Source organism: Amblyomma maculatum, chromosome 3, assembly GCF_055883805.1.
Source record: "Amblyomma maculatum isolate TAMU_Amacu chromosome 3, ASM5588380v1, whole genome shotgun sequence".
Lineage (NCBI taxonomy): Eukaryota > Metazoa > Arthropoda > Arachnida > Ixodida > Ixodidae > Amblyomma > Amblyomma maculatum.
The window spans coordinates 83,350,397-83,364,248 of record NC_139346.1 but is presented as its reverse complement, the minus strand read 5'-3'; the positions used below and the strand labels follow the sequence as shown (position 1 = coordinate 83,364,248).

At 47.8% G+C, this 13,852-nt stretch overlaps 1 protein-coding gene across 5 annotated transcripts in view; it reads right to left on the bottom strand.

Annotated features, from left to right (window-relative positions):
- Positions 1-13,852, bottom strand: part of Nf1 (neurofibromin 1) — a 92,487-nt gene that overhangs the window by 25,724 nt on the left and 52,911 nt on the right. For all 5 annotated transcript variants that reach the window (XM_084597690.1, XM_084597691.1, XM_084597693.1 and 2 more), the window contains exons 30-41: positions 11,754-11,855; positions 10,007-10,144; positions 9,580-9,760; positions 7,757-8,115; positions 7,552-7,671; positions 7,116-7,233; positions 6,894-7,034; positions 6,129-6,352; positions 2,075-2,269; positions 1,784-1,990; positions 1,476-1,605; positions 509-596 (exon numbers count right to left, since the gene is read on the bottom strand). In XM_084597690.1, the coding sequence (XP_084453816.1) occupies positions 509-596; positions 1,476-1,605; positions 1,784-1,990; positions 2,075-2,269; positions 6,129-6,352; positions 6,894-7,034; positions 7,116-7,233; positions 7,552-7,671; positions 7,757-8,115; positions 9,580-9,760; positions 10,007-10,144; positions 11,754-11,855 (2,003 nt within the window). The remainder of the gene's footprint in view (positions 1-508; positions 597-1,475; positions 1,606-1,783; positions 1,991-2,074; positions 2,270-6,128; positions 6,353-6,893; positions 7,035-7,115; positions 7,234-7,551; positions 7,672-7,756; positions 8,116-9,579; positions 9,761-10,006; positions 10,145-11,753; positions 11,856-13,852) is intronic.

Below are 13,852 nucleotides of genomic sequence, written 5' to 3'. Positions count from 1 at the left end.
ATGCATTTATTTCCCTTAGAGCCAGCAGATGCGGGCGAGGGAAATGGGTTACATAAGCATGAACAATAAAGAGCAATTAACTGAGATGCAGATACTTCCAGGGCATTGCACAGCTCTCTTAAATCATTGTTTGCAATTCGGCTGGTTGGTGCATTATCCTGCCAGCAACAGTGGGAACAACAGAGAGAGGGGGAAAAGAAAAATGGGGGAGAACACAGTTACACCTAACTGCATGCATAACACTAGCTAAAAGCACTGTGAAACCTGACGGCCCCATAGATTTCATTACTGCATCCAAAATGAAGTACATGCATTCTTCATCAAAACCCTTATTGCGAGAAGCTGCAACGCAGTCAAACGGCAAATACTGCTTGTGAATTTGGGTGTCTCCGATAGCCCGAGTTGCTGAGACGTTTGACCCTATAAACCTTAAAACAAAGAGCGATGTACCCTGACTCAGAATGGCTGGCAACCGTGCATGCCGAGACAGACAGAAGGGGTCACTGACCTCTTGTGTGGCTTGGCCACAATGCCCAGAAGCATGCTGAGCACCCGCGCTGTCCGGGATACCGTGGTGGGCGTGGGATGCCTGAAGCCTGGACAAGGGAGGGAGAACAATGTTTCCATGTACTATACTAACAGCGCATCTAAAAGACAGACAATGGAGAAAGGCACTTGCACACACACACACACGCACACACACACGCATGCACACACACACACGCACACTGTTGGCATGTCATTCTTGGCTTAGTCAGTTTGTGCACGTCAATTTAAGAGCTACTCCTACTGCTGCTGCCAATCAGTAGCCCAGAGAAGCTAAGAGTAAGACAAGTGGCTCCCATGGCAGTTTAAAAAGGATAGTTCGCAAGCTACACATAATAGATGTTCTGTTCAATGAGCACCTGAGGTAATAAAATGACGGAATATGACTGACATCTGGTAAACAAAATACATATGAGTGCACAGAGTATTAAATGAGAAATGGAAGAAGCAGAGCAAAAAAAGTAGGGATATCATTATGACCAGCAATGCATGTACAGCCAAACATCAGTGCGAGAAGCCTTCCAAAGTAATAATTTTCTCTGCTTAACAAGCGCATGCAACATGCAAGCAACTGCAAAACAAAATAGTTTTTCGATTTAACTTTACTACATATAAATGTATAAATGTCTATGTATAAATGTCTTCTACATATTCTATGCCTCGCTTAAACTTAAGCCCCCCCCATTAGTTCGGCTTTATTTAGACCTGGCATTAGCTTGTTCCTGGAACCTTCCTCATAAGCATTGCTAGCACCCAGGAAGGTTCCAAATTGAGGTGTTGTACAAGCAGTGCAGTCAGTGGTTCCTTTTCGTACACTTTCTCAACAGTGTGTTACTCTCAAGCATAAGCAATGAAGCCAGACAAAGATGGCACTTCATCGTCAACCACCCGATAATTCCTGGCCCCAACAGCCCTAGGCTGCAGCTCACCCTTGAGCAGGTGCCCGACGAGTGCAAAGTGGAAGCTGGAGTTGAAGCTGAGCCCCACCGAGTGGTCGAGCTGCTTGAAGTGCCACTCCAGGGGCTCCCGGGTGCTCATCATGATGTTGCGCAGAGTTTGCTGCATGCGCGGCACATCATTTTTTCTCCCGTCAGACAATGGCTCTTCCCCCGCACCCCAGGCAGCACAATAACTGGCCAATATTGGTACTGCAGTTGGAATGCCACCACAATGCCAATGTTGGGCTGATTTATTGTGCTTTCTGGGACCTCGGTGTGTAATTCCTATTGTCTCTTACCGGGGGCGTGTCGAACATGCCCTGCGAGTCGAGCGTGTGTAGGTTCTGCTCGAGCAGGGCCAGTCCGGAGGCGTACAGGTTCATCTCATCCAGCTGTAGCACCGAGATGGCCACCCAGAACAGGGCCCGGTGGATGGGTGACTCGAGCCTCAGGAGGGGCTGCAGCCGCGTCAGACCCATGATGATGGCATCGATCAACTGCAGGTCCTGCAATCCGGGGGGAAAGCGCACTTCACATATACGGCCGCCCAACGGCCAACAACCCACCCCACCAGTGGAAGAGGATCCCACCTGGAAAGCCTCGAGGGCCTTGACGAGGACACGCAGCAGCTGCTTGGCCTCCTGGTCGGTCACCCCCTTGCTTATGCAGCCAAACACAATCAGGGCCCGTGGCTGCAGGGCCGGGTTGTAGCGGAAGGCAAAGCTCTTGGCTAGGGCCGTCCACTGGCTCAGCCAGTCACAGCTGGGAATGTTCTTCATGCACGCCTGCGACGAACGAGAGGAATCTATGCAACGCCTGTTGCGAGGAAAGGCTCACGGGCCCTTTGACAAGGCTTCCACTCTCGGCTCCCTCACACCAAACACATTAACAAAACAAAATAGAGTAAAATCATATTCATTCAAACTACTGCCTAAAAAAAACTAAAAAGAACCTCTGGCATTCCTAGAAACCCATTTGGCAAAAAACTTAATAATGATCGTCTACCTTTTAGACGAAGATAGTGCGACTATTGAGTATTTTTGGCATTCCCATCGATGCTTTATTATATGCATGCTGTCAGGAGCATCAGAGCAGAATTGCTCTAAAATAATTAGGGCTTCCCTCCCCGGCACCCTTCAAGGTGCGATGCAATAGCAGTGGCAACCCCTCATAAGCAGCCTGTGACGCGAGGCTTCACAGCACGACGTATAGAATATAACTCGATAAGTGCACATTTTCGGAACAGTAGAAGAACCACACATATGGAAGTGTGGAAAACGTCCAGTACCACTAATGCGCATCTGAAACGGCATGCAACTGCAATCGGTTAGCTGGTTGATGTGCAGTCAACAGCTTCCGTTTACTGCCCTGGGCTGAGGGCATGCTTTTTTTTGCCACCACAAACATCGCTGCAGGCTGGCATGAGTAGCTCAAAGCTCATAAAACCATACTCGTGTAACGCATAGGCTCATAAGATGTACCAGGATGCAGCCTAACAAGTGCAAGACCTGCAGCGCCTGTCTGACAACACAGCCTTACAGGGGGCGGCATTGCCTGTGACCATACCAGCAGTGAGATTTATATGCATTTCCAAATTAACAGTGGTGAAATTAACAAACATTTAGTTGCAAGTCTCGTGGATTACACTGAACAGAGAGCAGGCAGCGGCTGCCACGGCCACGAGCCTCTACTCTCCAATGCCGCCGCCAGCCGCGCCAGCATTTTGCTTCGCCCATTCTTCAATGTTTTCTCCTGGTCTTATGTTCTTTCCCCCTTTTTGGAGGTGCACAGCTTAAAAACTTTGAGAGCGCTGCAGAGATGTGCATTGGATAAATGCGAAAGCATGCGCGTTAGCTGCTCTTTAGTAGCTCCTAGAGTGTCATGACTCAGCACTCCTGAGTGTTATGACTAGACACTTACACAATTGACTTACACAAGTCATGGACTCGATAGCCATGGACATTTGATCTCCAATCTGACTGACTCATGACTAGTGACTACGACTCATAACTAAACTATAATGGCTCACATGATATGACTAGGCATGACATGACATTTATATACCACTTGCCATTACGTACACATTCATGAATATCATAGTCACCTTAATGCAGCGTCATATCATATATATTTTTGCAAACATAGCCAATTAAGGGGGGACACGGGTCTTTCGGGCCAAAAAATTGCAAAAAAATCACTTTTAAGAAAATGTGATTTTCAAAATCAGTAGCCTTTTATCTACCTATCTGCTAAGTTTTTCATCTCTAGGATAGTATTTTAGTCACAGTCCCAATTTATATAATCGATGTTGCCCGAATTTGGGCCAAAAACAGCCACCAAAACAACCATTTTCCGCATGGCGTAGCTCCCATTTCGTGCGCGGCACCGAAGCCATCTTGGTGTCATTTGAAAGAGCCGCCTTTCGTCTTCAAATTGTCGCCTCTGCTGTTTCCTTTTGACCATTGGTTGCATAAAAAATAGCAAAAAATAAAGCCTGGCATTCGCAATCCCATTGGCTTTCGGGGTGCAAGTGACAGCAGGGCGTCATAGCATTAGTGGAGCTGGCTGACGGCATCTGCTTGGCGTGCCCGAGCCGCGGGGAGACTATGGAGACGTGACACCAGTCACTCTTGGTTCCAAACCGCAAGGTCCATTCTCGGCAAGATTTTGGGAAAACAGAAAAAAAATTGATTAACCATTTCAAGTGATGCCCTGCACCGGCTGTGTGCGCTCAGGCCGACAAAAGTTGTGCATCAAACGATTGAGCGTACGAGCCTGAAGTAGGCCTAGCGTGTTCCCCAGCACGGGAGACTGCTACTGTCAGTGGTCGCAGTAGGGTTATTTTTTAACCTACACCAGCTGCACCAGTGTAGGAAATCTCCTATACCTACAATGAATTTTTGCAGCACTGGTGTAGCTAGTGTAGATTAAAAAAATCGCCCTATTGATATCGCAGGCCGCAGATGGGCAGGAAAATAAGCTCAAAACAGAAAAAGCTTGAACTCGCGGCAACTCTAGCAATGAAGCGGTAGTCAGATTGTTTTCGTGACGATAACGGCAGCGCAGCGGACAGTCCGCTTGATGAGGCAGAGTTCACGATCGTTACATGCAAACAGTTTGCAGAGACTGGCGAAGTGTAAGACATACGGCGGCAATATTCACGTTGAAAAAGGTGATCGTGAATAAGAAATCGCCATCAAACTTATTCTCCAGTGCGTAAACTGCGGGAACACGTTGTTGTCATAGATCTCGCCGCACATTTGCGCCGATCAGATCGCGCTCAAAGTGTTTAGTGAATGCGCTTGCTTCCTGTGCAATGCAGAGCACTGGGAAGCAGTAAACAGCTCCAAATGACATTTTTTTCCCCACAATGAACGTTCCTCACCACAGCCTTGATGGGAGAATGTGGCAAAATAACTTAAGTGGGAAAAAAAAAAAAAAAAAGTTGCTGCCCTGCAAGCGACTCGCGCAGCTGAAAAAGTGACAACTGAGCATGCTGCAACTGCAAATCAAAATGAAAGAGGCGACACTTTGATGTTGGAAAGCAAAGAAACTACATCCCTGAAGGTTTCTAGCCATTTTAAATTGTAAATGTGCGCACTGCACCAGGAAATGTCTTAAATAATCCCCCACTTCTTTTCTTGCTCTTTTCTCAAAAAACATGTACTGTTGACCACTTGTAGTTTTCTGGCCTCAATATCTCTGCACCCAAAGCACATAGAGCTGGACTTCTTTTTGCAATGGGAAGCTGAATGAATCCTGCGTGAAATGCTGGAAGCAGATTTCTTGTTTTTGAAAGTTAAAATTAATTATTTTGATGAGTTTATTCCTACTTGGTAAACACGCTTTGTATACTGAAATTAATAGAGCCCCAAAATGAGAGCTAATTAGCATATTGGGAAACTGCTCCCAACATATCATTCTTTACTGTTCTGGCTACCTTATTGTAAGTTTTTAACAACCCATTATTTCAGAATTTAGGCCTCAATATTTATTACAATTTGCCAAAAAATAACAAAAAGAAATCTAAGACCCATGTTCCCCCTTAAGCGCCTTAATAACTGTGCCGCCCTATCGCAGGGACGTATTTATGGCCATGTGCTGGGCGCCAGGGCACCCAGGTGTGGCAGTGCATAGTTCAAACTATACATGGCAGAAGCGACTCGCACTGAAGTTAATGGAATTTTAAATACACAGACTTCTATGGAGCTAGGGTGAATAGAGCAGTGGAGTTCGAATTATCCAAGAATTCAAATTATTTAGGTTCAAATTATTGAGCTTTCAGTGTACAATTTTAAGCCAGGAACAAAATGTGAAGCCACTTTGTACACTAGAGTGACGTGCACTTGCACACTGCAGCAGCAAGTTAAGCCGGGACAAAATAATGCCAAACATTTGCACATTCCAAAGTACGCACTGATCAGTTTGTGTCACACTAATGTGTTTAGGCGATCTATGGATAATGCTTCATGGGCTACCATGTTTTTCAAAATCCAATGCCCCACATCACCCTGTGGTCTGAATTTAGTAGGGTGCTCAGCTAGCTGAAAGGACCATGAAGCAATGCCTTCAAATCATCAAGGCGTAAAATGCAAAGGTACAGTATGCTCTATTTCATGACCTCATAATTCGCCCACTACTGACCTCCATGATCTCTAGGAGGGCGTCGGTGATGATTTCAAGGTACGCAAGCGGCATGCGCTCCTGGTCGGGGTTGGCACAGGCAAACGACCGGTCCAGCAGACCGTGCCGGCAGTTGGACCGGAAGGCTGTCACTGCCGTCGACTTCACCTTGCCGATGCCAAACAGGAGGTAGAACTTGGGCAGCGAGAATTCGTCAAGGCTCAGCCTGAGGACGCGCTGCGTGTCTGCAGCAGGCACCAGGGTAACACAGTCACGCGAAACCCCCAACGAAGAACATGGTGGCAGTGAATAAGGCTACTGTCGGATACTCTTCTCTCATTAATACTTTGTTCTTTCTCAAAGTGGCGTGCATCAGGAAGTGGGGCTAAAGCCACATCAGCCCCAAAAACAAATTCCAAGTTTTTAACCGCTTTAGAAGACGGAGAACTAACCCCACACAAAAGCAGCGAATGCAAGAGTAATATCCATTTTCATAACATATCCTTACACACTGAACGAAACTCTGCTCACTGTAAAGCAAGAAATAGCAATCACTAGAGCACATGAATGGTCTGACCCATAACTAAGCGGTCAGAAACATTCAACAGTCAAAATTTCACAGCATATAAACAACAGCCATTGTTGGGGTGCAGCATGGTGTGTGAGGGTACCGCATTGACAGCCATTGCCTCACGGAGGAAAAGCAGCCTGGAAATATGCCACACGCTTCACTGTGACCCTAGAGATCCAGAACTCTGGTCACGTCACATGAAGGGGCCCACTTGCCGTTGAAAGAGGGCTTGGTGCAGGTGCATAAGGAATGTATGATGTTGATGACCAGGCCGTGGATGGAGGCCCTTAGTGAGATGGGCCCCGTGTGCACCAGCAGCGTCACAATGTGGAAGAGGTACGGCAGGTGGCTGGCCACTGCAAACAGGTCAGAGGTCACACCTCCGGTTACACAATTGGCCCCTCTCCCCAACCACTGAGGGCGCCGAAAGCACTGACCGTCTAGCGAGTTGTTGAAGGACAGCATGAGCAGGTAGCGTGCCAGGATGGCAATGTCGTCCCACATGAGGTGCTGCTCCAGGGTAGGCGTTGGGGACGTGCACGTCTTCTCTATCACCTGCACCAACAGGGGGCGCATGAACGGGTATGTTGCAAATGATAACAAAGCTACAATTTCAGCTGCGGTTGATAATGTTAAAGAACCATGCTTCCTAAGCCAAACACCCCACTAAAGATCACACAAGATGCACAACATAATGCAACCAATCTATTTCTTTTAAATGTGTAGCAACCTGCAACGTGCATTAGCAACCACAGGTGCATGCAAGAACTATTCCGCAATCTGACACAAAAAAATTTACTGGTCTTCACATTTGCTTTGAGTCCTAGTAAGACGTCAAAAGCATTTCTTAGAAGAGCAAAGGGAAGTACGCACCCTGCACAGGCGACTGATCACTTTCATGGCCACCAGCTGGACGTTGGAAGAGGCCAGGGCCACTGCCGTGTCGGCCATGATCTCTGCCTGGGCTGACCCCAGGCCACCAGTCACACTTCTCTGCAAGGACACATTGGGACCACTCCCTCAATCCATGCACACACCCTTCACGGCACTTCAGGAGAGGGGAAGACAGCGGCCCTACCTTGATGAAGCTGTCCAGGACCATATCCAGGAGGTCGGACACCTGGCCGATCTTTCCCCAGATCTTGGCCTGGATGGAGGGGTACATCTCGACCTCCTCGATGGTGAGCGTGATGAGCTTGTCCAGGATGGTGGCCACCCGCTGCCGCTTGCTGTCGTCCGAGTGCTTGCAGAAGCGGGTCAGGTTGGGCAGCCACGGGGTCATGTACTCCAGGCACAGGTGCTTCAGCTCAATGGAGGACGCCCGGAAGCCCTGGATGCACTCTTCCAGGAACTCCAGCGTCAGGTGGGACGCATTGGTGGCCAGCTTCTCGCTGATCTGCTTGATGAAGATGGTGTTGTTCGATGGAATGCATAGTCCTGCGCAGAATCAAAATGGACACATGGCAGAGGACTTCAAACATGGAAGCACAAGCGGGCACACTGAACTCCTTGAAGTCTCCTCAGTTTTAAAGCTACAAAGGAAAGCCTCTTGCATGAAGCTGTTCCTCCCAAGAAACCTAGAGCATGCTGGAACTTGGAGCCCTCCGAACTCAAATGGGCTGCGCCCATAGCTCTACGCCGCGCCACTCTCCGAAACACGAATGGACTTCGCAAACACGCCAACCGACAGCGCTAATCTGCCTGCTCGCCCATCATTCTGAAGGCAGTTCTGCTGGTTCTGCTAACGGATTTGGTTGTTTGAGCAAGTTGATTGTGTCGAGGTCATTCCTGGCCACGTGGTTTCTCCATCTCGTTTGAATCGCTACCGAAACGGAAGATGGCTGATCCGCCCACTGATTACCGGACGTTGCCAGTGAAAGGAAAGTGCACGGCTATCGATTTGGAGACGAAGTGCAGTATCGTGAAGGACTACAAAGAGGGTAAGAAAATGTGTGAATTGGTTAAGAAGTACGCACTATCACAACCGACAGTGTCGACGATCATCCACTCCGCTGAGAAGTTCGACAAAGTAAGTCCTCGCTTGACAGTGGGCGCAAACGCATTCGACAAGGTGCCTACAAGGAAATGGAGGAGGCCCTCTACAAGTGGTTTCTTGGCGCCTTTGCCCAGAACTTGCCTATCACAGGGCCGATTCTGGCCGCAAAGGCGAAGCAGTTTGCCCTGCTAATTAACAATGCGTACTTCCAGCCAGGTGGTGGCTTTCAAATAAAAGTTTTGTCTATCTCTGTTCACCCCACCATTACTTTGGGATTTCTCAAGCCGAGAGGCGGCCGTAGCAACCTTCTCGTATCTTTTACAAGGCCCTTTTCGGGGCCACCAAAACGATGCCTTGGCAGAGCTTGCATGTCACTTGCCGTTATGCTTTAGTTATGCTTTTTTTCGTGCAAACCGTTTATAACAATTATCGGTTATAACAATGGAATTTTCATGGCACTTAAATATTGCTATAAGTGGACTCGACTGTACAAAGCCCACAAACTGTCCAGCTGAAGAGAATCATAAGTTTGTTTAAGGTGTCCAGGTAGAACGAGAGGAAGAAAATGGTTTACACGGTATGAAGGAGTACTGAACAAGAGTAGAGGGGATATGCCTCAGTTCACAGGTCGAGGCTACGTTTCAACAAGTGGACTTGTCTTCGTCTGGGCGTCTATGTGGTTGTTGTTCTGTGTTGTGATTGATGGCGCATAAGTGATTAAGACCATCATTTGATCGAAAGATAGCCATTCGGATTGAAGGTTCAAGAACTCGAGAAATAAAGAGCCAGGGACAATGGAAATGCACAAGCGTGCATTTCTAGTTCCGTATCCCCACGCGCAATCCCTAGATCGCTGCGTCCCAGCTGTCACATGCAGCTGAGCATGATGAGGGATTATAGCTCACCAGCAGTCTCCAGCAGCTGGCCTTCAATCTTGAGGTCAAAGGTGGCGGTGAGAGCGCAGAGCAAGTTGTACGCAGCCGTGCGCAGGTTAGGGTCCGAGCTGCCCAGGTTAAGCAGGGCCATGTTGAGCAGCGTACCTGGGACGTCCTTCGGACGGATCTTCGTGTGCACTGTCACCGAGTCCTATATCCAGAGGCAAGAAAAGAAAGAGACCGTACGTGGCGTTCACTGCAATAAAATCCACTGCACTCTTTTGCACCAACAAAGAACGCGCAACTTGTGAAACTCACACATCTTACAGAAAATGCACCAAGGCAGACATCCAGCACAGGGAGGAAAAAAAGAAAAGTAAGAAGACTCCGCTTGAGAGTTAGCTGCCCTAGCCTGGTGACTGCGTCGTAATTAGTGGCTGAAAAGGTCCCTACTCACGGGCTGTGACAGTTCCCAACGGGTGCGTATGTGGATGATGGCCTGGACGATGCTGTCGCAATCGTTGTGGATGAACGACAGCGGGCCACTCTCATTGGCGATGGTCAGTGTGAACTGGTTGTCGTCCACCAGGCACACCTGTTGGAGGGAACACCAGCCATAAACACGTCACTCCAAGATGCTCCATCAGGAGCACTATAGACACCCAAAATGGCGCACAATGCGAGAATATAAAAAATCTAGTGAAGCAGCTGAGAGGGATGCAACAACATAAAAAAATTAAATCTGGCACCGCAGCATGAAAATGGCAAAAACACCGAAGGGCCTCTCTATGAGGTCTACCGTATAAACTATATTATAGGTTGAGTGGGAATATAGGTCCACCCCCTTACCTTAAAGTGAAAAAAAAAAAAAAAAAAAAAAAAAAAAAAAAAAAAAAAAAAAAAAAAAAAGTGAAGCACGTACATTTACATTGGCTGTGTCCCTGCATCACCAAAGCTACGACCTTACTCCAAACTTTCAACAGCATCGTCAGAAAACGGCTCTTTGCTGCTTGCCACCTCCCAGAGTGTGTCATCTAGTTCCATCAAGCGTATTGCTGAAAGGCTGCATGTGAACAGCTGATGTCGTCTGTGGTACCATACTCCAAACCGCTGAACTGCCACTGAGAGAGCGGCCATGTTGTCGTTCGCTTAGACGAACATCACTTTTTCTGGAAAGCCACTGTAAGCCGTTATTCATTGCTAAAGAGGCATTTTATACTCTCATAGGTCGAACGAAAAAGAGCACGCGAAGATAAATGCACTTGGGACACAAAAAGAAAGTGTCAGCGACTGTAGGATGTCGATACCGTTTTAGCTGTCTGTTTACGAGCAGGCACGCCACTTGTTGCCAGACTGTGCCTTAACTTCTGCTAAAGACCGCTATATAAGACAAGGGGTCTTTAGCTTGCTCTTTTTGAGAAAAAATCTCGACCTACATTCTGATTTAGGTGGTACATTGAGGAGCTACTTTGCTAAGCATGAACTGACATCAAGAGTAATGAAACAGAAAATAGTCTAGCATGAGTATTGTCAGACTGGCGAGCTTGGTTGGACTTAGTCATTTGAAGTTTTTTACACTGGCATGCATTCAGATCATACAAGCATAATGAATGCATCTACTTCTGAGGAAGCTCGAATGTGCTGTTCTCAACTTTAGTGAAGATAGCAAAACCGGTTGTGTGTAAACTGACTCTTTTGACTGCAGCTACGCGTCTTTGCTGGAAAACATGCTCCAGAAGGATCTCTTTCCACACGGTAAATGTGCACGGACTCGCTGCCTCGGCGGCATAGCATAAAGTACAACTGTTGGTGCTGGTAATGTCAGGAAGCCTATGGTTCAATACTGCTGCGGTCATGGTGTCGCATACACAGAACAAAGCACCATGTACGTGAAACCAGTTGTATTTCCGTAACTCTTCCCGGGGCTATAAATGCTTACAGTCCAAATGAGATTTGACTATTCACACTGTTTTCTACTCTGGACAATCATTCCCCGCACAATGGCCAAGCAGGTCACCGGACAGTTGCCAAAGTGCAACAGGTTAATAATCAGTTTACTTTGAAAACATAATAGGAACAACTTTACAAACAACACATCACAGCAGCATCAGTTTACAAGAAGCGAGCTCAGTTTGTAAACTGACGGCCCCTGGACAAAGGTCTTCGAAGCTGCGGCTCTAACTGGGCAACTTAGGCACACTTACCTCTTCAATTTCAGACGCGTAGTAGACATCATTCAGGAGCACCGAATGGCTGAGCACCTTTGTCTTCTCAGCCGAGGTCACCTGGATGGCGGTTGGACCGACCTGCAGGGAGAGGACAAAAACAGAGAAAGAAAAATAATGTCACAATAAAGGTGAAAGGAGAGTGACAGTACACAGTAGCCAACCGATTTTTCGAACTCCAATAATTCGGACTTGCGCGATATTTTGAAATTTATTCAGGAATCGTCACACGGCCCATAGGAGCGTGTATATTTTCACAACAAATATTTCGGACCTTATGGTGTTCAAAAGTTCGATTTTTCGGACGAAATTTGGCGTGAGCAATACTGTAGAGATTGTTTTTTGGCTGAAGGCTCGTTTTTTCGGCATCACTTAGACATGTGCGGGCGTCGTTTTCGCAAACAAGTGGTTTTGCACGGCTGTGAAAGCTAGGTGAAGCAGTCATTCGGACAAACTAGCTTGGCTCTTCATTCACTGTCGCCATTTGAGGCACTAGCAATAAGTGAATGCTTGACCTTTTTATCGCAACCGTCTACAAAGAGCGCGCAATCGGTTTGAAAATGGAACTTGAGCACCATCCGTCACAGCTCGCTCCAATACCGCCCGTGGGGAAAGGGGAGAGGGAAGGTCCGGTGCATTCGTGATTCATGAGGGCTCTCGTTCAGCTCGTTTTTCTCCCGAGAGTTCTATCTCGCGGTCTTGGCTATCATTGTTAACCATGGAAACTGAATGTTACTGTTTCGCTCGGCACATGCATTCGTTCGTAGCACGATCGACTGCGTCGCAGTGCATCGTGAAATGGCATGAACATGACGAAAACTAGACTAGCCAAAATATTCTAACTGGAGGGAATTATACAGTCCAACCCGAATATATCGAACTCGAAGGGGATCGCGAAATAGTTCGATATATCGATAATTCGATATACAGAAATCAGCTTGTGACGGCACTTACGATACGAAAAAACGATACCGTATTTGTCGCGTAATCAACCCACTCGCATAATGAACCCACCCTCCACTTTTGCACTGGAAATTTGAAAAAAAAATAAAAAATGCGTTAAGGCCAGCTCGCTCACCTGCAAGCGACTGAGCGATCTCAGCGATGAGCGGCAGCGACAGAGCAAAAAAGTTCAAACTTGTTTGAACTGCGTCCCTCTCGCTGCTCGAGCCACCGCGGCAGCTCAAAACAAGGTTTGTGTCAATGCAGCAGAACTCGCGAGCGTTTTTGCTTGCATATCAATGGCGCGCGTCACTCCGTTTCGGTCGTCTCATCCACAGCTCATTTCTTGGTTTCTTGGCAGCGTGCCAAGATGCTGCGCAGCGATAACGCCGGGGCGTGTTTATCCTTTGATAGCTCCTGCGGTGGCGGGGAGCGAACTTGGCAGCGTGCCCGTGATGAGTTGATTGCACAAGCCTGGTTCGATTTATCACGCCGCGCTTGAGGCAGGCGTCATGATCGCAGCAGCTGACCGCGTGCTTTCATTGATTCGTACATGCAAGGATAAACGACTCCCGTCAAAAAAAAAGAAAAAAAAATCCTGCCGCTTCTTAACGTCTGAACAGCACAACGATAAGAAAGGATGACTCGCAAAAAAAAAAAAAAAAAGAGAGAGAGAGAGCTGCCTCTTTTTAACGTCCGCAAGCGCCATAGCCACGTCAGCCGCCGCCCGCGCGCAGAGGATTCGCAACACACGCTGGAGAAAGCGTCCTACGTCTGTCTGAAAACTGGCTGAGCTGGCTTGGCGCATGCGTAGCGCGTGCTGAAGGAGAGAGATAGCTCGGCAAAAGGATGGGCACACCCACGCACATGGCTTGCAAGCGTCATGTGTTGGCGTGCGGGAAACGATAACAGATGCGCGCCTTTGGGGGAATGGGCCCAGACCAACCGTCGCCGAACTGTCCCCTCTCATTCCTTCCGCGCGTGGCTTGAAAACGTCACACGGCAAACGGCCAAGGGTGATGCGATCGTCTTTGGGGAAGGCACACTTTCCAGTGCGTGGTGCGGAGTTCGATATATCGAACGACCGGTGAAATTAAGTTCGATATATGACGCGGCTTTCCTATACTTTTACATGG